The sequence below is a fragment of the Scyliorhinus torazame genome, chromosome 16 (assembly GCF_047496885.1).
Source record: "Scyliorhinus torazame isolate Kashiwa2021f chromosome 16, sScyTor2.1, whole genome shotgun sequence".
NCBI classification, from domain to species: domain Eukaryota; kingdom Metazoa; phylum Chordata; class Chondrichthyes; order Carcharhiniformes; family Scyliorhinidae; genus Scyliorhinus; species Scyliorhinus torazame.
This window is the reverse complement of record NC_092722.1, coordinates 5185088-5209127: the sequence shown is the minus strand read 5'-3', so window position 1 is coordinate 5209127 and position 24040 is coordinate 5185088. Positions and strand designations below refer to the sequence as shown.

At 48.7% G+C, this 24040-nt stretch overlaps 1 protein-coding gene across 3 annotated transcripts in view; it reads left to right on the top strand.

The window, feature by feature from the left end:
- Positions 1-24040, top strand: part of mmp23ba (matrix metallopeptidase 23ba) — a 38566-nt gene that overhangs the window by 4814 nt on the left and 9712 nt on the right. The window contains exons 2-6 of one of the 3 annotated variants that reach the window (XM_072477838.1): positions 1493-1620; positions 12338-12474; positions 13522-13689; positions 21930-22094; positions 23791-23901. In XM_072477838.1, the coding sequence (XP_072333939.1) occupies positions 1493-1620; positions 12338-12474; positions 13522-13689; positions 21930-22094; positions 23791-23901 (709 nt within the window). Of the gene's footprint in view, positions 1-1492; positions 1621-11893; positions 11976-12337; positions 12475-13521; positions 13690-21929; positions 22095-23790; positions 23902-24040 lie in introns of those variants that run through there. The other 2 variants (XM_072477840.1, XM_072477839.1) reach the window with 2 other exon arrangements.

Sequence of the window (24040 nt, the reverse complement as noted above, 5' to 3'; positions counted from 1 at the left end):
TAACAGCACTGTGGGTGTACTTACACCTTGAGCACATAATCCAATGCAGCACTGAGGGAGTGCTGCACTGTTGGAAGTGTTGCCTTTCAGTCTTTCAGATGACACGTGAAACTCCGGCCCCACCTGCCCTCTCAGGGTGAAGGTAAAAGATCCCATGGCAGTAATCAGAGATGAATCAACCATCACTATAACTAATGATCTGGTCATAAGGTTTCTGTGGGAGGTTGCTGTGAGCAAATTGGCTGCTGCGTTTCCCTATATTACAACAGTGACTACACTTCTAAAAGCATATCATTGGCTGTAAAGCTAAGATTTCAAAAGATGCAAACACAAGACCTTCACCTAACAGAGCTCCTAATGGCTTTGTGGAAGTAAAAGTGAATAAGCCCAATCCATCCCAGTACAGCTCCTGTGTGATGTGATAATTGTCTCAATAACTTCACCGTCCACATTGTCTTCCTAATATTCCAGCTGAAAAAGGAACACGGTAACACCAAATTGGCTGATAGAATGTAGAAAGAAGGTTGCAACACTCTGCACATCCTGAGAGTTCAAATGCTGCTTATTAAACACTCAGGGTCATTTCCCCCTTTCCAAATAATGACAACTGTTTATCTGATTTCTAATGGGGCAATTGTCTAAACACCAAATAATTCATATTGTTCGAATTATTGTCAATGAACTGAGCTGAGAAATGGTTTTACCTTTTGCTGCTTAAAACCCAATTCTTGCTGCAGGATGTGTGAAAGTGGAGAGGTCCATGTGGGGGAGAAAAAGCTCACTGATATGAATTATCTCCATGAATTCAAGAACTTGGGTATTTCATTTCTCGGTTCACAGTTTTTCTAGTTAATGATACATGGTCAGGGCAGCAGGGCGGCGCAGTGGTTAGCACTGCAGCCTCACGCCGCCGAGGTCCCAGGTTAAATTCTGGGTCACTGTCCGTGTGGAGTTTGCACCTTCTCCCCGTGTTTGCGTGGGTTTCGCCCCTACAACCCAAAGATGTGCAGGGTAGGTGGATTGGCCACGCTAAATTGCCCCTTAATTGGAAAAAATTAATTGGGCACTCAAAATTTTTTTTTTAAATGATACATGGTCAAATCACTCAGAAACTGAATGACAAACTGCACTTCAGGGCAACATGGGGACCTGTTAGATCCCAATAATCTCCACATCAGTGCTTAGGCAAAGCTCCAGTCCCTACTCAGTGCACTCGCACCCAATGTTTTAATGTTCAATGGGATATTCTGCTTTTTCTAATTTGCACTAGTTGTGGTTCAAGGGGCAGTGTATATCCTGCCAAAGTTTAAATGGTTATCAGATCCCTGGTTTCCACACACACACCCCCGCCCCCTTCCCCCTAGTCCCTCTACTGATACTGAGATTTATGATAGTAACCACATTGCATTGCATAATATATATTTCTCACTGATGATGGCTTTATAGGCATTCTGCTCGAATTCTGTAAGCAACTAATGGCTTTATCTTTTAGGAAAATGTTGCACCTTCCACCTTGCTGGTGTTTGATGTCCGCTCCGCAATGCAGCAACTGGTGAGGAAGAAGAGGTACACATTAACACCACACAAGCTGAAATGGGATCACTTCAACCTAACTTACAAGTAAGTATGAAGAGACACTGAACATAAACATCGGGCTTTTTTTCCTGCGATGTTCCGAATCCAGAGTCAGCCATGAAATGAATACTTGATTGTTTTGTAATTCTTATTATCCGCAAGGTGAGTGTATTTTATGTGGATGTGCCTTAATTTGGAGAAATTAAGTTTCGTATTGCTCTATGGTGATATTGTGTCTCGGTGCTTATTTATAAGACAGAAGTGATATCAATCCCCGGCCCAGTATTTGTAGCTAAAATTATATTCATCTATATCATGAATATTTTCAGCAATTCAACAGACTATTTTCCATTTCCCATCATTCTCTGGTAGGAATCTAAAACAGTCTTTAATCCCCTAATTTTTATTTCCCCTCCTATTGCCCAATTTACTGGCAGATCTCTGTTGGTGTTCTGTGGTTAGTGGTTAGGAATTGACCTAAGGGGCAGCCGGTCACTCGCTTCCCTCAGTCGCTGGAGAAACATCAGGCCGAACATTCCTCTGGGCTCGGGGAGACCTTATTGGGTTTGCGAGTTGGGCCAGTTAAAGGGCCGATCTCAGATCTCCAATGCAGTAACACAGCTCCCAACAGTTTTAAAAGACTCTCTGAACCTTACCCCCACCACCCACCACCCCCATGCCACGCGATCTCTCTGCCCCATGTAGCTTCCATGCTCCCTCATGTCTCCTAGGCTTCCTGGAGAGGGAGGACTGAAGAGTTGCTACATTCCTAAACAACCTAACTTCCGTTGTTAAGGGCATTTCAAAGTCACGCTGGCTGTCCCTGTCAATGATGTTTACACTATCTAAATTCACTAACAACATACAGTGGGGCGTCATTCTCCGACCCCCCGCCGGGTTGGAGAATCGCCGGGGGCTGCCGTGAATCCCGCCCCCGCCGGTTGCCGAGGTCTCCGGCACCGGAGATTCGGCGGGGGCGGGAATTGCGCCGCGCCGGTTGGCGGGCCCCCCCGCTCGATTCTCTGGCCCGGATGGGCCGAAGTCCCGCCAATAAATTGCCTGTCCCGCCGGCGTGGTTTAAACCACCTTTTGAACGGCGGGACAAGGCGGCGTGGGTGGGCTCCGGGGTCCTGGGGGGGGTGCGGGGCGATCTGGCCCCGGGGGGTGCCCCCACGGTGGTCTGGCCCGCGATCGGGGCCCACCGATCCGTGGGCGGGCCTGTGCCGTGGGGGCACTCTTTCCCTTCCGCCTCCGCCACGGTCTCCACCATGGGGCTCGGCCCCCAAAGATGCGGAGCATTCCGCACCTTTGGGGCGGCGCGATGCCCGTCTGATTGGCGCCGTTTTGGACGCCAGTCGGCGGACATCGCGCCGTTTCGGGAGAATTTCACCCCCAGAAGTCTCAGTAGGAGTTGCCTTGGTGATGTTTATGGAAACAGAATACTTCCCCCTGTCTAACTCTTGTTAAGTGTTTGAGTCGACTGAATCTACTTTCAGATTACTATTGTGTCTGACCATGGCTTAGTAGCGGATGGTAAATTCATTAGCCCATGAAAATCCACAAAAACCGCATCCAATGAACTAATATTATTTCACTTGATAATTATTAATAGGGTCAGAAGGGGCAGCACGGTGGCGCAGTGGTTAGCATTTGCTGCATCACGGCGCTGAGGTCCCAGGTTCGATCCCGGCTCTGGGTCACTGTCCGTGTAAATTTATTTAAAAAAATAAAAATTAATAGGGTCAGAAAATAGAACAGTGCTCGCATTCCAAACATTGTCTGGCATCTTTGACTTTGTCAATATATATGTTTCTGGAACAGACCTCTTCATTCACCTGAGGAAGGAGCAGCGCTCCGAAAGCTAGTGACATCGAAACAAACCTGTTGGACTTTAACCTGGTGTTGTAAGACTTCTTACTGTGCTCACCCCAGTCCAACGCCGGCATCTCCACATCATAAATTTTTAATGATGGTCGTGATTATTTTTAGGCTTTATTTTCCTGCCAACGGAATCTAATGAGGTAGTCCATCACTGCTATTGGTCCACAATTGCACCACATACACTGTACATGGATCATTCCTTTTTAAAAAAAATTCAGAGTACCCAATAAATGATTTTTTTCCTAATTAAGGGGCAATTTAGCGTGGCCAATCCACCTACCCCGCACATCTTTCGGTTGTGGGGGCAAAACCCACACAAACACGGGGAGAATGTGCGAACCTGGGACCTCGGCACCGTGAGGCAGCAGTGTTAACCACTGTGCCACCGTGCTGCCCATGGACCATTCCTAACACAAAACTATAAACCCCCGCCCAGTAATACATATTAATTGAAGAGCATCTGGTTCACATAAATTGGCATGTTATCCCTGAAATTGATTTCTTTAGGCTCCTGGTTATCGAATACATCTTTAACCTCCGGGTCTGCACCTGAAGTCAACCCAGAATGATGGTTCTCTGAAATTTGTTGGCTGCATTGAACCTTTTTGGATGGAACCTCCTACAAGTATCTGCTTCCATTTTCCAGAGCATCCTTTACGATTTCACTCCAAATCACCGGGTTGCCTTTAGTTGTTGCTGGTATTAGCGTTCAGCGATGACCATCCCCACAAGCTCTCCCTCCTGAGCCTATTTGAGTGAGCAGGTGGTGTTCCGGCCATGTTACCGTGAGTGAAGGTCTACCAGCTCAGCAATAGAGAAAGAAATATAACCTGACTCAGAAAGCCATTCCGTTCCATTGCTATCTGTCAGGGTGTGGAGGAGGTAGGGTTTGAAGGAGATGATGCGGGAGACAGATTTGAAAGGGACGATGTGGAGGAAGATGGATGGATGGGTGGGGGAGAGAGGGAGGGGTTTGAAGGGGAAGATTTGGGGGAAGAACAAAGAACAAAGAAATGTACAGCACAGGGACAGGCCCTTCGGCCCTCCAAGCCCGTGCCGACCATGCTGCCCGACTAAACTAAAATCTTCTACACTTCCTGGGTCCGTATCCCTCTATTCCCATCCTATTCATGTATTTGTCAAGATGCCCCTTAAATGTCACTATCGTCCCTGCTTCCACCACCTTCTCTGGTAGCGAGTTCCAGGCACCCACTTCCCTGTGTGTAAAAGACTTGCCTCGTACATCTTCTCTAAACCTTGTCCCACGCACCTTAAACCTATGCCTCCTAGTAATTGATCCCTCTACCCTGGGGAAAAGCCTCTGACTATCCACTCTGTCTATGCCCCTCATAATTTTGTAGGCCTCTATCAGGTCGCCCCTGGAAGGAGAGGGAGGGGTTGAAGGGGAAGGTGCAGGGGTAGGGAGGAGGGAAGAGTTTAGGCAGGAAGGTGAAGGGTTGAGTCGTGACTTCATCAAAGGACAATATTAGGGTGGAGCACAAAGAGCTGGCTGTACAGTTACTCGTGGGAGATTAATGGGGGTAAACCTGCTTCAGTACTCTCAGACTGACCACTTTCCCAATCTAATGTTGAAACTTATTTATTTAATCCAAGGATAAAGTACTAAAACAAAACTGATTATACTATGATGCACTTTAAAGATTGAGGTTTAAGCTAGGATAGTATCTTAGTGACTAAAGTTACAGTCTGGTTAGGAATTGAACTTTTTGTTCATGCACCTAACGAGCCGAGAGTGCAGAGAATCAGAGGCAGAGCCATCAGTGGGGAGGCGATTAAAACTGGGGACTGACAAGACGCCAGAGTAAAAGTCGAAATCTGGCAGAGTTACACGACAATTGGCTGCAGTGGACTCAAAAAGGAAGAAATCAGCCACGTGTGATTGCCATCTGGTAATTGTTGCTGAGTCGTGTGGATTCGGGATTAAGCAGAATTGGGTTTAGCTGTGGTCGCCTTTTGATGGCATCGCGCGCCAACACATTCATATGGAGAATCCCAACTTGGGCGAGGTGCTGAATGCCGGCCAAACCACATGAAGCCACGCTCCAGTGTGAATCAACGCCTTCGGGAAAGGAGTACAGAAAGTTAGAGGAAATTAGAGTTTGGACCAGTTTGAATTTCAGACAGTGATCTGCAATTCAGACTGTGAACACAGCTTAGCCACTAATTATTTAGTTTGCTAGTCTATCTGCAGGTTTGTTTCTGACCTCCCTTTCATGCAAAATTGATTATTTTAGAACAGCTTCATTTTATGCCACATGCAAGCAGGAAAACAAATTAGCATTCAATCTTGTGTAGCAAACTACTTTGCATTCTTTTTTGCAAAGATTGGCTCTACATTTCTCCTGATAACTACAGCACTGTGGTTTACCACACGGAGTTACTCTGTATTTCACATGAGATTATTGGTTTGACCAAACTCAGCATCTGACACATCTAATAAAAGACAGTAATGTTCCCACTTAAATATCTGAGCTAATATGTTTAAAAGAAGCATAAAAAACACACACATATTATCTAGGACAAAGGTGCCATTGCAGATTTTTGTTCTCTTTTCTCACTCCGACATTCCATGAACTAGTTCACGAGGATTTTTAGAATCAACTTGTCCAGTAATGTTTAGATTCCCCTAGTGGCTTCTTGCCACACTGTTCAATTCTTAATCTTAGCCAATAAACCCGGTTTGTGTGTGTGGGTCTTGTTGGATTGCTTCATTGCTTCTTGTCTTCCAGTATCTTTTGGAACTTAAGTACCGACGTTAACAATTTTAATTTTATTTCATACTAATTTTTTAAAAAATTAATTTTATGGGAAGTGAGGATAGACGGCTGGGCCAGCATTTATTGCCTGTCCCTAACGGCATTTAAGAGGCAACCACATTGCTGTGGGTCTGGAGTCACATGTAGGCCAGACCGGGTAAGGAGGGCAGATTTCCTTCCTTAAAGAGAAGGCGGCACCGTGGGCAGCAGGGTAGCACAGTGGTTAGCACTGCTGCCTCACAGCCCCAGGGTCCTGGGTTCAATTCCAGCTTCAGATCACTGTTAGTGTGGAGTTTGCACTTTCTCCCCGTGTGTGCGTGGGTTTCCTCCGGGTGCTCCGGTTTCCTCCCACAGTCCAAAGATGTGCAGGTTAGGTGGATTGGCAATGATAAATTGGCCTTAGTGACCAAAAGGTTAGGTGGTGTTACTGGGATACGGGGACAGGGTGGAGGTGTGGTCTTAAGAAACGTGCTCTTTCCAAGAGCTGGTGCAGACTCGATGGGCCGAATGACCTCCTTCTGCACTGTAAATCCTATGATTCTAAAGGATATTAGTGAACCAGGTGGGTTTTTATGACCATCAAGATCATCATTAGATTATTAATTCCAGATTTATATTGAATTCAAATTTCATCATCTTCCATGGCAGGATTTGAACTCGGGTTCCAAGATCTTGCACTGGGTTTCTGGATTACTAATCCAGTGACAATACCACTGAACACCTGCCTCCCCTGCGCCACTGCCTCCCCCGTGCCACTGCCTCCCATGCGCCACTGCCTCCCCCGCGCCACTGCCTCCCCCGCGCCACTGCCTCCCATGCGCCACTGCCTCCCCCGCGCCACTGCCTCCCCCGCGCCACTGCCTCCCCCGTGCCACTGCCTCCCCGCGCCACTGCCTCCCCCGCGCCACTGCCTCCCATGCGCCACTGCCTCCCCCGCGCCACAGCCTCCCCCGTGCCACTGCCCCCCATGTGCCACTGCCTCCCCTGCGCCACTGCCTCCCCCGCGCCACTGCCTCCCCCGCGCCACTGCCTCCCCCGTGCCACTGCCTCCCATGCGCCACTGCCTCCCCCGCGCCACTGCCTCCCCGCGCCACTGCCTCCCCCGCGCCACTGCCTCCCCGCGCCACTGCCTCCCCCGTGCCACTGCCTCCCCCGCGCCACTGCCTCCCCCACACCACTGCCTCCCCCACGCCACTGCCTCCCCCGTGCCACTGCCTCCCCCGCGCCACTGCCTCCCCCTTGCCACTGCCTCCCATGCGCCACTGCCTCCCCCGCGCCACTGCCTCCCCCACGCCACTGCCTCCCCGCGCCACTGCCTCCCCTGCGCCACTGCCTCCCCCGCGCCACTGCCTCCCCCGCGCCACTGCCACCCCAACACCACTGCCTCCCTGCGACACTGCCTCCCCGCGCCACTGCCTCCCCGCGCCACTGCCTCCCCGCACCACTGCCTCCCCACGCCACTGCCTCCCATGCACCACTGCCTCCCATGCGCCACTGCCTCCCCGCGCCACTGCCTCCCCGCGCCACTGCCTCCCCGCACTACTGCCTCCCCCACGCCACTGCCTCCCATGCACCACTGCCTCCCATGCGCCACTGCCTCCCCGCGCCACTGCCTCCCATGCACCACTGCCTCCCTGCGCCACTGCCTCCCCCGCATCACTGCCTCCCCCGCGCCACTGCCTCCCCCGCGCCACTGCCTCCCCCGCGCCACTGCCTCCCCCGCGCCACTGCCCCCCATGTGCCACTGCCTCCCCCGGGTAGATGTTAAGCGGACCAAAGCCATTTCCTTTGTCCTTGGCACAAACCCTGTTCCCTGGACATCAATTTTATCTCTGGCAACTATCTGAAGCTGAACCAGACTGTTCACAATCTCAGAGTTGTAACTGACCCAGAGGTGGCCTTCTGGTCACTTACTCAGGCCATTGCTAAAACTGTGACATCGCCCGACTTCACTCCGTGTCTCGGCCATCTGCTGTTGAAGCCTCATCCATGCCTTTGTCATCTCCAGACTTGACTGTTCCAACGCAGCCCAGCCCAGCCTCCCCCACTTTGACTTGAACTCACCCAAAACTCCCTTCACCCATCATCCCCTGTGCTCGCTGAACAACATTGATTCCCAGTCAAACAAGACCTTGTTTTTAAAATTCTTATCCTCGTTTTAAAATCCCTCCATGGCTTTGTTCCTCCCCTTCTTTGTGATCTCCTCCAGTGCTCTCTAAATCTCAGCTCTCTGTCCTGTTGTGCCCTCTCGGGCATGGCTAATGTCGGCAATGATAAAAGTCTGTCACTCCACCATTAACAACCTTCGGCTCCCTAAACTCCGGAATTCCCTCCTTAACCTTTCTGCCTCTCTAACACTCTTCCTTGGAGACTCTCCTTGAAACCTGTCTCTGATCAAACTGCTGTTCATTTGTTCCAATATCTCCCTTTTTGGCCTGGAGTCAAATTTTGTTTAATAATGCACCTTGTACTACTGTGCTAAAAATACTAGATGAATACATGTTTTATTTTGTTGTAAATTCCTCTCCATTGAGGCCACATTCATCTCTGAGCAAGAGAAAGCAGATTGTGGTTTCCTTGCTGACTGTCAATGGCATCTGGGAGGTGTGACAATATCATAGTATTTCCCCAAGGCAGATAATGCTCTGCTTTGACAAGAAACCTCAACATAAGATCAAAAGAAAAAGGAGCAGGAGTGGGCCATTCAGCCCTTCAAGCCAGTTCTGCTGACTTCTGCAATTACTACTGGGCGGCTAATATAGCCATGATCAGGAAGTGGGTAGGGAGGGGGGAGGGGTCGGTATGGGAGCGGATGGAGGAGGCGACTTGCAAAGACACAAGTTTGAGAGCACTGATAATGGCACCTCTCCCGTTCTCGCCGGCTCGATACTCCACAAGTCCGGTGGTAGTGGCGGCTCTGAAGATCTGGGGTAGTGGAGGAGATATAAGAGAGTGGAGGGAGCATTGATTTGGACTCCGATTTATAATAATCATCGGTTTGTACCGGGTAGGCTAGATGGTGGGTTCCGGAGATGGCAAAGGGCAGGAATTAGAAGGATGGGGATCTATTTATAGATGGGAGCTTTCCCAGCTTGACAGCTTTGGAGGATAAATGTAAATTGCCAGCAAGGAATGGTTTTAGGTATTTGCAGGTGCGCAACTTCCTGAGAAAACAGGTGCCGGCCTTTCCGCTGCTGCCGCCACGGGGCATACAGGATAGAGTAGTTTCCAGTACCTGGGTGGGAGAGGGGAAGGTATCGGATATTTACCAGGAGCTTTCGGAGGGGAGGAAACTCCGGTGGAGGAGCTTAAGGGCAAGTGGGAGGACGAGCTCGGAGGAGAGATAGAGACGGGTCTATGGGCGGATGCCCGAAGCAGGGTTAATACCTCCTCATCGTGCGCCAGGCTTAGTCTGATACAATTTAAGGGAGTCCACCGGGCACACATGACGGCGGCTAGGATGAGTAAGTTCTTTGGGGTTGAGGATAGGTGTGCGGGAAGCCCAGCAAATCATGTCCACATGTTTTGGGCATGCCCGAAGCTTAGAGGGTTTTGGCAGGGTTTTGCTAAGGCAATGTCCACGGTGCTAAGTACACGGGTGGTGCCGAGTCCGGAGGTAGCGATCTTTGGAGCGTCGGAAGAGCAGGGAGTTCAGGGGGCGAAAGAGGCTGATGTCGTGGCCTTTGCCTCCCCGGTAGCCTGGAGACGGATCTTGTTAATGTGGAGGGACTCGAAGCCCCTGAATGCAAAGACCTGGGTTAGTGACATGGCTGGGTTTCTCAGTCTCGAGAAGATAAAGTTTGTCTTAAGAGGGTCAATGGTCGGGTTCACCCGGAGATGGCAGCCGTTCGTCGACTTTCTCGGGGAAAATTAAACTGTCAGCAGATGCAGTATTCTGGGGGGGGGGGGGATGTAGTTGTATGGTTGGGGTGTGTGTAGATTGGGATGAGGAGGGGGGGGAAATGTTTACTGTACTATGTTGATGGCATTGTTATTGTTATTATTATAAAAACTTGCAAATACCCTAATAAAAATATTTTTTAAAAAGCCAGTTCTGTCATTTGATAAGATCCTGGCTGATCGAATGTGGCCTTGGCACCACTTTCATGCCGACTCTGTGTACACACAACTGGTCCAGTTGACCGATAATCCGTGTGGGTGTCACAGGCAAGGCCATCATTGATTGCCCATCCCCCGAGTCCTCTAAAGGTGATGGTAATGAACTGCCTTCTTGAACCTCTGCAAACTGAGCATTTTGGTACAACTGAGGTACTGGCTAGGCTGCAGAGAGCAGTTAGAGGTCAACCACAATGCTGTGAATCTGGAGTCACGCATTTGCAATACCAGGTACAGATGGTAAAGGGCAGATGTTTGTTTTTTTGACAATCTAGTAGTTTTGTAGTCCTTGTTACTGAAACTAGCTCTTTATTCCAGATTATTTCATTAATTGAAATCAAATGTCCGGCTATCATGAATGAGATTTAAACTCCTGTCTCTGGAGTCCAGGCCTCTGGATAATATAACGACTGTGATGAAAGTACAAAGCTGTAAACTTAAAAACATGGAAGTGAGCATCTTGATAAATTATCTATCGCCTTTTCTGCTTTATTATTCCTTTTTATCTTAACACTTGGACATTCTGAATAAGAGGAGCACTGTAATGCATATTTTATTCATGAAATCATCATTAATTGAGTCAGATAAAATACTGCCCGGCTGTACCCCACTGCCAAAATAAACTATAACGTCTTTATCATCTGTCCACTCTTATTTAAAACAAAACTCTAAATGTGATCCTGTGACAGGATGCATAACAATATAAATTAAAATTACTTTTACTGATTGCAAAGACTTAAATGTTCATAAATCCTCCATTTTCTTATTTTACTGATTGTGTTTAGTGAATGCTAATTAATTCTGTTGCAGAAAATTATTTGACTCTAGTTCAATTACATTCTTACAAAATTTTCTGTATGAATAATTCAAGGAATTCAATTTAAATGAATTACCCGGCCCAGTTTTCTGCAACTTTTGTGTCATTTAGCAAGTCCTCATTGTGTCACACCAAATATTGCAGAACTGTGGACTGAAGAGAACCATCACATTGTTAGTCTGGAGAACAATGTGTAGCTGGCCTCTTGAGATTTGAATGGGCTACAGTAAAACTGCAGTTGATTTAAAATAAACCTTTCAAAATTTAATCTCAAAACTTCCTTCCTGCTCTGCCTTGCCTTCATGGTTAATTCGGGCGAACAAGGGTGGCACGGTGGCTCAGTGGTAACACTGCTGCCTCAAGGCGCTGAGGACCCGGGTTCGAATCCTGGCTCTGGATCACTGTCCGTGTGGAGTTTGCACATTCTCCCCGTGTCTGCGCGGGTTTCACCCCCACAACCCAAAGATGTGCAGGTTAGGTGGATTGACCACGCTAAATTGCCCCTTAATTGGAAAAAAATAAACTTTAAAAAAAAGTTGTGCCATCAATTGGCATGAAATGCTGCTGGGAAAATATAATCGTCTCTCCTCTACCTATTTTTGACTTTGACAATTTTGCCTACAGTACAAAGGTTTGCTGATTTCTGTGTTCCCGAGGGCCTGAATCTTGTCGGCTTATTTATCACATGCCTGCTGGGCTGTAAGAATTGGTTCTTGATCGTCTTTTCACAGGGGAGAAGAGCTCCAATTTTACCTAGTTAGCTGACTGATGTTGATATCCAAGTCCTGGAGGTCTAAAACCAACTACAAGTAAGATTATGTGTCCAGTATTATTGGGGAGGAAATTGAAATGGTAAATTGGAAAACTGAAAGCAAGTGGGACAATGCAGTGAGTTCACCACTGAATATTTGACCTCCAACTACAAGCTGACAAGTTCAAATTGTTACTTCTGAACCTTATTCCAACTCCTAAGGAAGTAGTGGAGGTCAGTGTCCAATTCACACAACTTAATCACGGGGCACCATTGGAAGTGATGGGTAAAGTCTATCCCATAAATAAAGCTTCAAGCCCAGTTTTCCAAAGAACATATAGTGGAACTATAGGGGTACATAACTTTTGTGTGCATTTTATTTGTAATATCAACCATGAATGAAGTTGCTTCCATTCACAGAATTCTGTCCTTTCCAAAGACCCTCAATGAAAAGGACACAGAAAAGGGCATCGCAGAAGCTTTTCAAATGTGGAGCGAAATTTCACCTTTCAATTTCACTGAGGTTCCTGCAAATGCCAGTGCTGATATTAAAATAGGTGAGTTCGAGGTAGTAGATTTATTGGTCTCAAAAAATATATAAAGACGTTTGAAATAGAAAGGGAGGAGATAATTGATAAACTAGTTTGTCAATTGGTTCAAATCCCAATCTGATCTCCTTCTCAAAGCTTTCCTCTCTGAAGAGGCCTCCTGTCTTCTGCCCAAGTGCCTGGATATGCCTTGCTTTATTTTGTTTAAAATGAAATGCTCATATTTGGTTATTCACAAGTGACTTGGCCATCTGACCCAAACTGAAACTGGAGAGTGTCATGTGAGAGTGCCTTTAAGAATTGGATGTTTGAGAAATGTACCTTTAAGAAATGAAGCTGATCATATTACTGAAGTGATGTCACAGGGGGGAAGCTGAGCTTCTGCTTTTTGGGAGTTTTAGTTTCAGTTTGAAGAAAGCTTGGGTGTGGCTGTGAGCTGCATTGCTGGTGATCTCAGCCATGAAGGACTATCTCTTGATCATTTGGTGAAATCGGAAAAGGTCTCAGTATTGAATATAAATCTAATGTGTTTCTGTTTGAAGGATTTGTTAAGTCTTTTGGATGTGTAAAGAAACAGTTTGCAGGATTGGGTAGTGTTGTATTATTTTTGGGGTTATCTTTGAAGTAAGGGGTGTTAAGAGATTCAATGTTTATTTAAAAGGTTAATTTGAGTTCATGGAATAAACATCGTTTTGTTTTAAAAACCACGTGTCCATAATTGTAATGCTACACCTGGGGAACAAGCCGTGTGCTTCAAAAGCAACAATCCATTAAAGGTGGGGGTTGGTTGGACTCCATGATACATTTTGGGGTTCTGAAAACACCTCTCCCATAACAAGAGGGAAAATTAAAAGATCCCAGTCCAATGCCAAATTCCAACCAAATCCCAGCATTTATCTCAAAGTCCAAGATGGATTTCTTCCAGGCCGCAACAGGATACGGTTCAGAGAATTTGATGGACACATTTGATCATGCTATCACTTTGAAATCTTTTCAATGTGGGGCAAAAGGCTATGAAATATTTTTTAATGTTTTGTTTCTCTTCCTCTTTGCTAGGATTTTATCCCATAAATCACACTGACTGCGTGCAAGTTTCTTCCCATCCATGTTTCGATGGGATAACTGGAGAACTAGCACATGCATTTTTCCCGTCCCACGGAGAAATCCATTTTGATGATTTTGAACATTGGATATTGGGGAAAACATACTTCAGTTGGCAGAAGGGTATGTTTTGTAAAATTATTGTGCAACCTAAAATGAGAAATAGTGAAATATTGCCCCGTTCTCTTATTCTGCTAATTATTTGACTCCATTCCAACTTTTATGTGTGTTAAGAAGTCAAATTATGACTTCCGGGTGCGGCGATGACCAGCTAAGTCGCACGTTTCGGCAGCTCCCGGTGGAACGGACTTTAGGGCTCTTAATAAGAGCCCCAACGGCAATTTTAACGGCTAGAAGCACTGTGCGGTAAACCAGAAGGGAATCCCCCCTGGAAACAGATGGAAAAAGGAGAGGGAAGTGGCCAGATTGCAGTGGATCCTTTGGAGCAGCGGCAAGGAAGGCAAGCAAGAACCAAGATGGCGACGGAAGGTGGCAGTTTAACATGGGGCCCTGAACAACAAGAGTTTTTGAAATGTTGCATGGAAGAAATTAAAAAGGAAATGAAGAAGGAGCTGTTGGCCCCGATACTACAGGCGATCGAAGGGCTAAAGGAGGAGCAAAAGACCCAGGAGCGGGAGCTTCGGGTCGTGAAGGCAAAGGCAGCCGAGAATGAGGACGACATACAGGGCCTGGTGGTGAAGACGGAGATGCACGAGGCACACCATAAACGATGTGTGGAAAGACTGGAGGTGCTGGAGAACAACGCGAGGAGGAATAATTTAAGGATTCTTGGTCTTCCTGAAGGTGTGGAGGGAGCGGACGTCGGGGCATATGTGAGCACGATGCTGCACTCGTTAATGGGAACGGAAGCCCCGGCGGGTCCGCTGGAGGTGGAGGGAGCATACCGAGTGATGGCGCGAGGACCGAGAGCAGGAGAAATTCCTAGAGCCATAGTGGTGAGATTCCTCCGTTTTAAGGACAAAGAGATGGTCCTTAGATGGGCAAAGAAAACTCGGAGCAGGAGGTGGGAGAACGCGGTGATCCGCGTATATCAAGACTGGAGTGCGGAGGTGGCGAGAAGGAGGGCGAGCTTTAATCGGGCCAAGGCGGTGCTTCATAAAAAGAAGATAAAATTTGGAATGCTGCAACCGGCAAGACTGTGGGTCACATATCGAGGGAGGCACCACTACTTTGAGACGGCGGATGAGGCGTGGACTTTTATTGTGGAAGAAAAACTGGAATAAGCGGGTTATTAAAAAAGAACGTTTGAAACAAAGTGGTGGGGCGAAGAGGGGGGAAAAGATGAGTTTTCTGTTATTAATCCTGCGATGTGGTAACTTTTCTCTCTTCCACAGGTGGTGGTGGAGGGAGGAAGGGAGGTGGAGGAGATGGGGCGTTGGCCATGGGGGGCGGGGCCAAAAGGGAAGCGCGGGCTTTGTTCCCGCGCTATGATAATCATGGTGGGAATAGGGAAGCAGGAAGGAGGGGGCGTCGCATGGTGCGAGCCGAGGTCACGGGGGGAAGCCGAGGTCGGCCAGAGTCTGCTGACTTCTGGGAGCAATATGGGGGGTGTAACTACGCTAGTGGGGGATCTAGCGGGGGGGGGGGGGGAGGGGGGAGTTACTGGGTTGCTGCTGCTGGGGAGAGGGGGGAACCGGAATGGGGTGGGGTGGGCGGGGGGGGCACTGCCTGGGGGGGGACACAGCTGCGTGGGAACCGGGTGAGGAGCTGGAAAAAGGGGATGGCTAATCGACAAGGGGGGGGGGTAAAAAGCCCCCCAACCCGGTTGATCACGTGGAATGTGAGAGGGCTGAACGGGCCGATAAAGAGGGCACGGGTACTCGCACACCTTAAGAAACTTAAGGCAGACGTGGTTATGTTACAAGAGACGCACTTGAAACTTATAGACCAGGTTAGACTACGCAAAGGATGGGTGGGGCAGGTGTTTCATTCGGGGCTAGATGCGAAAAACAGGGGGGTGGCTATACTAGTGGGGAAGCGGGTTATGTTTGAGGCAAAGACCATAGTGGCGGATAACGGGGGCAGATACGTGATGGTGAGTGGCAAACTACAGGGGGAGACGGTGGTTTTGGTAAACGTATATGCCCCGAACTGGGATGATGCCAATTTTATGAGGCGTATGCTAGGACGCATCCCGGACCTAGAGGTGGGAAAGTTGGTAATGGGGGGAGATTTTAATACGGTGCTGGAGCCAGGGCTGGACAGGTCGAGATCCAGGACTGGAAGGAGGCCGGCTGCAGCCAAGGTGCTTAAAGATTTTATGGAGCAGATGGGAGGAGTAGACCCGTGGAGATTTAGTAGACCTAGGAGTAAGGAGTTTTCGTTTTTCTCCTATGTCCACAAAGTTTATTCGCGAATAGACTTTTTTGTTTTGGGAAGGGCGTTGATCCCGAAGGTGAGGGGGACGGAGTATACGGCTATAGCCATTTCGGATCACGCTCCACATTGGGTAGACTTGGAGATAGGGGAGGAAACAGAAGGGTGCCCACCCTGGAGAATGGACATGGGACTAATGGCAGATGAAGGGGTCTGTCTAAGGGTGAGGGGGTGCATTGAAAAATACTTGGAACTCAATGATAACGGGGAGGTCCAGGTGGGAGTGGTCTGGGAGGCGCTGAAGGCAGTGGTTAGAGGGGAGCTGATATCAATAAGGGCACATAAAGGAAAGCAGGAGAGTAGGGAACGGGAGTGGTTGCTGCAAGACCTTCTGAGGGTGGACAGGCAATATGCGGAGGCACCGGAGGAGGGACTGTACAGGGAAAGGCAAAGGTTACACGTAGAATTTGACTTGCTGACAACGGGTACTGCAGAAGCACAGTGGAGGAAGGCACAGGGTGTACAGTATGAGTATGGGGAGAAGGCGAGCAGGTTGCTGGCCCATCAATTGAGGAAAAGGGGAGCAGCGAGGGAAATAGGGAGAGTGAGGGATGAGGAAGGAGAGATAGAGCGGGGAGCGGAGAGAGTGAATGGAGTGTTCAAGGCATTCTATAAAAGATTATACGAAGCTCGGCCCCCGGATGGGAAGGAGAGAATGATGTGCTTCCTGGACCGGCTGGAATTTCCTAAGGTGGAGGAGCAGGAGAGGGTGGGACTGGGAGCACAGATCGAGATAGAGGAAGTAGTGAAAGGAATTAGGAGTATGCAGGCGGGGAAGGCTCCGGGACCGGATGGATTTCCAGTCGAATTTTATAGGAAATATGTGGACTTGCTTGCCCGATACTGATGAGAACCTTTAATGAGGCGAAGGAAAGGGGACAGCTGCCCCCGACTATGTCGGAGGCAACGATATCGCTTCTCCTAAAGAAGGAAAAAGACCCGCTGCAATGCGGGTCCTATCGACCTATTTCCCTCCAGAATGTAGACGCTAAGATTCTGGCCAAGGTAATGGCAATGAGGATAGAGGATTGTGTCCCGGGGGTAGTCCATGAGGACCAAACTGGGTTTGTGAAGGGGAGACAGCTGAACACGAATATACGGAGGTTGTTCGGGGTAATGATGATGCCCCCACCAGAGGGGGAAGCGGAGATAGTGGTGGCGATGGATGCCGAGAAAGCATTTGATCGAGTGGAGTGGGATTATTTGTGGGAGGTGGTGAGGAGATTTGGCTTTGGAGATGAGTATATTAGATGGGTACAGCTGCTGTATAGGGCCCCGATGGCGAGCGTGGTCACGAATGGACGGGGGTCTGCGTATTTTCAGCTCCATAGAGGGACGAGGCAGGGATGTCCTCTGTCCCCATTATTGTTTGCACTGGCGATTGAGCCCCTGGCAATAGCATTGAGGGGTTCCAGGAAGTGGAGGGGAGTACTCAGGGGAGGAGAGGAACACCGAGTATCTCTTTACGCGGACGATTTATTGGTGTATGTGGCGGACCCGGCGGAGGGGATGCCAGAGATAATGCGGATACTTGGGGAGTTTGGAGAATTTTCAGGATATAAGCTGAACATGGGGAAAAGTGAGCTGTTTGTGGTGCATCCAGGGGAGCAGAGCAGAGAAATAGAGGACTTACCGCTGAGGAAGGTAACAAGGGACTTTCGCTACTTGGGGATCCAGATAGCCAAGAATTGGGGTACATTGCATAGGTTAAACTTAACGCGGTTGGTGGAACAGATGGAGGAGGACTTCAAGAGATGGGACATGGTATCCCTGTCCCTGGCAGGGAGGGTACAAGCGGTTAAAATGGTGGTCCTCCCGAGATTCCTCTTTGTGTTTCAGTGCCTCCCGGTGGTGATCACGAAGGCTTTTTTCAAAAGGATTGAGAAGAGTATCATGGGTTTTGTGTGGGCCGGGAAGACCCCGAGAGTGAGGAAGGGATTTTTGCAGCGTAGTAGGGATGGGGGGGGGCTGGCGCTACCGAGCCTGAGTGAGTACTACTGGGCCGCCAACATATCAAGGGTATGTAAGTGGATGGGAGAAGAGGAGGGAGCGGCGTGGAAGAGATTGGAGAAGGCGTCCTGTAGGGGGACTTGCCTACAAGCCATGGTGACGGCGCCGTTGCCGTTCTCACCGAAGAAATACACCACAAGCCCGGTGGTGGTGGCTACTCTGAAAATTTGGGGGCAATGGAGACGGCATAGGGGAAAGACGGGAGCCTCGGTGTGGTCCCCGATAAGAAATAATCATAGGTTTGATCCGGGGAGAATGGATGGGGGATTTGGAACATGGCAAAGAGCAGGAGTAACACAATTGAGAGATCTGTTTGTAGATGGGATGTTTGCAAGTCTGGGAGCGCTGACCGAAAAATATGGGTTGCCCCAAGGAAATGCATTCCGGTATATGCAACTGAGGGCTTTTACGAGGCAACAGGTGAGGGAATTCCCGCAGCTCCCGACGCAGGAGGTGCAGGACAGAGTGATCTCAAAGACATGGGTGGGGGACGGTAAGGTGTCAGACATATATAGGGAGATGAGAGACGAGGGGGAGATTATGGTAGACGAGCTGAAAGGGAAATGGGAAGAAGAGCTGGGGGAGGAGATTGAGGAGGGGCTGTGGGCTGATGCCCTAAGTAGGGTAAACTCATCGTCCTCGTGTGCCAGGCTAAGCCTGATACAATTTAAGGTGTTACACAGGGCGCATATGACTGGAACACGGCTTAGCAAATTTTTTGGAGTAGAGGATAGGTGTGCGAGATGCTCGAAAAGCCCAGCGAATCACACCCACATGTTCTGGTCATGTCCGGCACTACAGGTGTTTTGGGTGGGGGTGACAAAGGTGCTTTCGAAGGTAGTGAGGGTCCAGGTCGAACCAAGCTGGGGGTTGACTATATTTGGGGTTGCAGAACAGCCGGGAGTGCAGGAGGCGAGAGAGGCTGATGTTTTGGCCTTTGCGTCCCTAGTAGCCCGGCGCAGGATACTGTTGATGTGGAAGGAAGCCAAGCCCCCGGGTGTGGAGACCTGGATAAATGACATGGCAGGGTTTATAAAGCTGGAACGGATTAAGTTCGTCCTAAGGGGATCGGCTCAAGGGTTCACCAGGCGGTGGCAACCGTTCGTCGAATACCTCACAGAAAGATAGAGGGAATGGAAAAGAAGAAGACAGCAGCAGCAGCCCCGGGGGGGGGGAACCAGAGGGATTCTCAGGGATGTTAATATATAAGTATAATATGTATAGGTTGTTGTTATAGATAATTGTATATTGGACTGTTAAAACATATTTTTGGAGAATATTTATCTGGGACAAGGCGGTTGCCATTTAGTTTTGTTTTTGTTTATATATTATTTATTTCTTGTTTATAAAACTGGCCATTGTTATTTATATTGTTATATTACTGTGTAAAGGATACACAATGTACTGTGATGGTTGGCCAAAAATTTTCAATAAAATATTTTAAAAAAAAGAAGTCAAATTATACCACCAGTATGTGTTGGTACATATATCAGAAGTTCTGTCATTTCATTATGTAAAACATACTCAAAGTAATAACCTCTTACAGACTGAAAGATGGCCCATCCTGTTTAGAAATGAAGATGATATTTGCACTGAACATACTTTTAATTTTACTGTTGAGTTTCCAAAAGTGACCATCATTGAGAAGCCATTGGTCTCTGTGGTTGAGGAGTCATTCATCTTACTGGATAGACTGAATACCGAATCTCAGATTGAACACCAAACCTCAATCAGCGGCTAACAGCTCACATAAGAGTTTTGCCTAAATTGGAATTTAGGAAATTTGGTGTGGTAGTGCAGCCCCTTTATGTACTGATAGACCATAGAAACATAGAATTTACAATGCAGAAGGAGGCCATTGGAAAGAGCACCCCACTTAAGCCCTCCACCCTATCCCGAAACCCACCCAACCTTTTTGGACACTAAGTGGCAATTTATTATGTCCAATCCACCTAACCTGCACATCTTTGGACTGTGGGAGGAAACCGGAGCACCCGGAGGAAACCCACGCAGACACGGGGGAGCACGTGCAGACTCCGCACAGACAGTGACCCAAGCCAGGAATGGAACCTGGTACCCTGGAGCTGTAAAGCAATTGTGCTACTCAGTTCAGGGCCAATTGCACGGGAGCACGCGAACCCCAGCCAATAGGGAAGAGGCCCTGAGAGCAGAACCCCAGGCAATGTGGACCACAGAGCCAAAGTGACCAGAGTTGTTGTTCTGTGCCTTACTTAACTGCTTTGCCTTTCGTCAGTCAACATCTTGTTAACTACAGGAAGCCTCCTGTGTATGTCTCTAGCCACCACACTTGGCTGTCTGAATGGCTAAATGAAAAACTGAACAAGACCAGAATAGTCCGAGAATCAACCCTTGGTTTGTCTAGAGTGATCTCAGCTAAAAAATGTAACCGCAGCAACCGTGGCCTGAGGGGGGCGGAAATAACAGCCAGTTCTCCTGCTCCAGAATGATGGTGAATAATCCGAGCTGTAGGGGCGGCACGGTGGCACAGTGGTTAGCACTGCTGCCTCATGGCGCCGAGGACCCAGGTTCGATTCCCGCCCCGGGTCACTGTCCGTGTGGAGTTTGCACATTCTCCCCGTGTTTGCGTGGGTTTCACCTCCACAACCCAAAGGTGTGTAGGGTGGGTGGATTGGCCATATCTTTTTATTAAAACAGTAACCATCACATTTGTACAAGGCCAAATGGTACAAACACTAATTTTGAGTTGGAGAGAACAGATACCCTCGCCTCTGTACCAACAGAAGGGAAAGGAAGGGGGACGGTGGAGAGAGAGGAAAGGAGGGTGGTGGGGAGGGAGGGAGTCGGGGTGTTGGTGGAGGGGGGGGGGGTGTCCAATAGGGCACTGCCTGAACTATCTACGGAGGCAGAAAAACAAAAGAACCTTCAATTATGATGTGCCAGATTCCGGGAGTTCCCCAGAGGGGGTGAGAGGCGACGTAGTGTCAGGCACCAGTCAGACCCGCACCCCGCTACAGAGCATCTCGTGCACCCTGCGCCCCCGACACTGGGCGGCTGACAGCCTTCGGACAATCGCCCTCCAGGCCCGAATCCTCCACCACACTGAGTGCGGCGGGCGACACGGGCCCATCAACCAACCCAGGGGCTGCGGGATCTCCTCAGGCTCCTCCCAGGGCCCCGTGCCAGCGGGAGGTGGTGATGCAGATGCCTGCTCCGTCCCCGACACATGGTCACCGGAAGACCCCGGAAATAACTCCGGGAACGTGTGGCAGAGGTGTCCGAAGACAGCGGTTGGGACAGAGGGTCTTCCAAACTGTAACCCGCTCAGAACCGAAGAAGCAGGGGGTTATCGCTGACCCCCTCCCCTGAGACACTGAACAAGTCCGGGTGCTAAATTGTACTGGGTGGAACAGGCCCTCTAGGGTCCCGTCCAACCCCAAAGCACCTTGCTCGGGGGACAGCGGCAGCTTCCTCACTATCCCCCCGCCTCTTTTCTTTTGGGGACTGGGCGTGACATCTATGGAAAAGAACCTGGATTGACGCTGTTTGCGGGGGGGGGGGGGAGGGTCACACACCGGGGAGACCTCTATCTCTGAAGGTCCCTCCAGGCTGACCCCTTGTCCCTCAATGCTTCTCTGCAGAATTTGTGGCTGGGACAGAGCACCCTATGGTTCGAGGTTGCGCATCTCACTACCGCCACCCAGAGGGACCTGCGCAGAAGTGTCGCCGGACCCAGCATCCGATGGCGAAATGCTAAATTGCCCCTTAATTGGAAAAATTTTAAAAATAATCCCAGCTGTTAACGATTTGCATTAACATAAAGCACACTTTAAGAGCTAGTCTGAAGAGTGGAATCTGGGAGTAAGACTTCTCCTTGTTGGTAGAACAATATTGTCTGTCATGTTAAATTTGCATGATTCCAAAATAAACATTTATTTTATAAATGCGAATCTGATTCTGACTTGCCTCTATTACAGTGGTCTGGCTCACTGACCTAGTACACATTGCAGCCCATGAGATCGGACACAGCCTTGGACTAATGCACTCTTTGAACACAAATGCAATTATGCACAAAAATGCTACTTTAACACGAAAAGATAAAATCACTCAGGACGATATCTGGGGGATTTGGAGGCTGTACGGTAAGTCTGAATGTTGTGGCACTCTGCTCGCCTGTAAAAGAAGTGTTGTGAACAATGATAGTATGATGTAGTGGTTTGACATTTGACACATTCCCAGTCCTGGCTCCCAAATAGTGGTTTTGTCATCTTAACCGCACTGTCGGGAAAATAGGAATGGAGGCCATACACCTCACTCAGGAAAAGAAGTAAAAATATGCATGTAAATCACATCAAGCTTGTTTTTACCCAGTTATTCTATTCGGGTGAATCCTGCTCCAACAGCTATTGAGCTGAGAGTGGGCAAAGTTACGACGGAGCAGTCTTAAGGTGAGAGGAATATGAGATTGGAAGCTGATCTCAGGATTTGCGAGACGGGCATTACAAACAGACTGACTAACCGTCCGACTGTTGCGGGGGAGAGGGAGGGAGTCAGTGAGGACCAGCGCTTTGAGCCAGGACCCAAAACCACAGCTTCATTCTTCCCAATGTTTAATTGGAAGGAAATTTCTGCCCATCCAGTGTTGGATGTCAGGCAAGCAGTTTGAGAATTCAGAAACCGTGAAGGACTCCAGCGAGGTGGTGGTGAGATAGGGCTGGGTGGTTGCCAGTATACAGGTGAAAAGTAATGCCGTGCCCTGAGATGGGGCAGCAATTGGAGCAGAAGTGGGAAGGGGCTTGTTAGAGTCATAGATGTTTACAGCATGGAAACAGGCCCTTCGGCCCAGCTGGTCCATGCCGCCCAGTTTGTATCACTAAGCTCGTCCCACTTGCCCACATTTGGCCCAATATCCCTCTATACCCACCCTGCCCATATATCTGTCTAACTGCTTTTTAAATGACAACATTGTACCGGCCTCTACCACTGCCTCTGGCAGCCTGTTCCAGATGCTCACCACCCTCTGTGCGAAGACATTTCCCCTCTGGTCTCTTTTGTATCTCTCCCCTCTCACCTTAAACCTATGCCCTCTAGATCTAGACTCCTCTACCTTTGGGAAAAGATGTTGACCATCTATCTACCTTATCGATGCTCATTATTTTATAGACCTCAATAAGATTATCCCAAAGCCTCCTATTCTCCAGTGAAAAAAGTCCCAGCCTATCCTTATAACTCAGACCATTAAGTCCTGACAGCATCCTCGTAAATCTCTTCTGCTCTCTTTCTAGTTTAATAGTATCCAGAAGCAGCCACACGGGAAGCATGGGAACTCTGGGAGCCTAACCGCCCTGGTCCCATGGGTCTCGTGTGGGTTACAACAGGGCTAAAGGTCGAGCAGCCCCGCCCAGTTGCACCAAATTCTGTACGGCACATTCTGAGAGTGATCTATCGATGAAATTTGTTCTAAGTTTATCTGCTTTTATTTCCCTCCTACAAAAAAGGTACATTTTTAACCTCCGGCACCGAAACGCTTCAGTGTTTGTTGTAAAAGCACCACCCAAATAACAAAATGATCAGTTTTAATGTTCATTAGCCCGTTCACATTGTGCACTTTTTCTGTCTATTCTACTTCATCCACATTATTTTGTAAAATGTGATCTGTGGCACAGCTTCTGATATAATTAAATCTGTTGTGGAGACATTGAGAATCCCCTGACTGAAGGGAAGGGGAGTAAATGAGCCTGGGAACAATCATGAGGCGGAGGCGATTTTTATAAAAGATGGGCATGGTTTTGTAATTAAAAATATAATCACTGACCCAACTTATTCCTTCATTTGAAGGTTGCCTGGACAGGCTTGATGAATGTCCTTCCTGGGCTCACGAGGGTTTCTGTGAAAAACACCGTACTATAATGAAGAAGCATTGTCCACTCAGCTGTGATTTCTGCAGAGGTACAACAGCATCTTTTCCGTTCGCTCACCAACTCTTTCCTCTGGATTCTCACCTGTACGCACTCTCGTCGCAGCTACTGTCGTCATGCAGGGGCTGGTTTAGCACAGGGCTAAATCGCTGGCTTTGAAAGCAGACCCA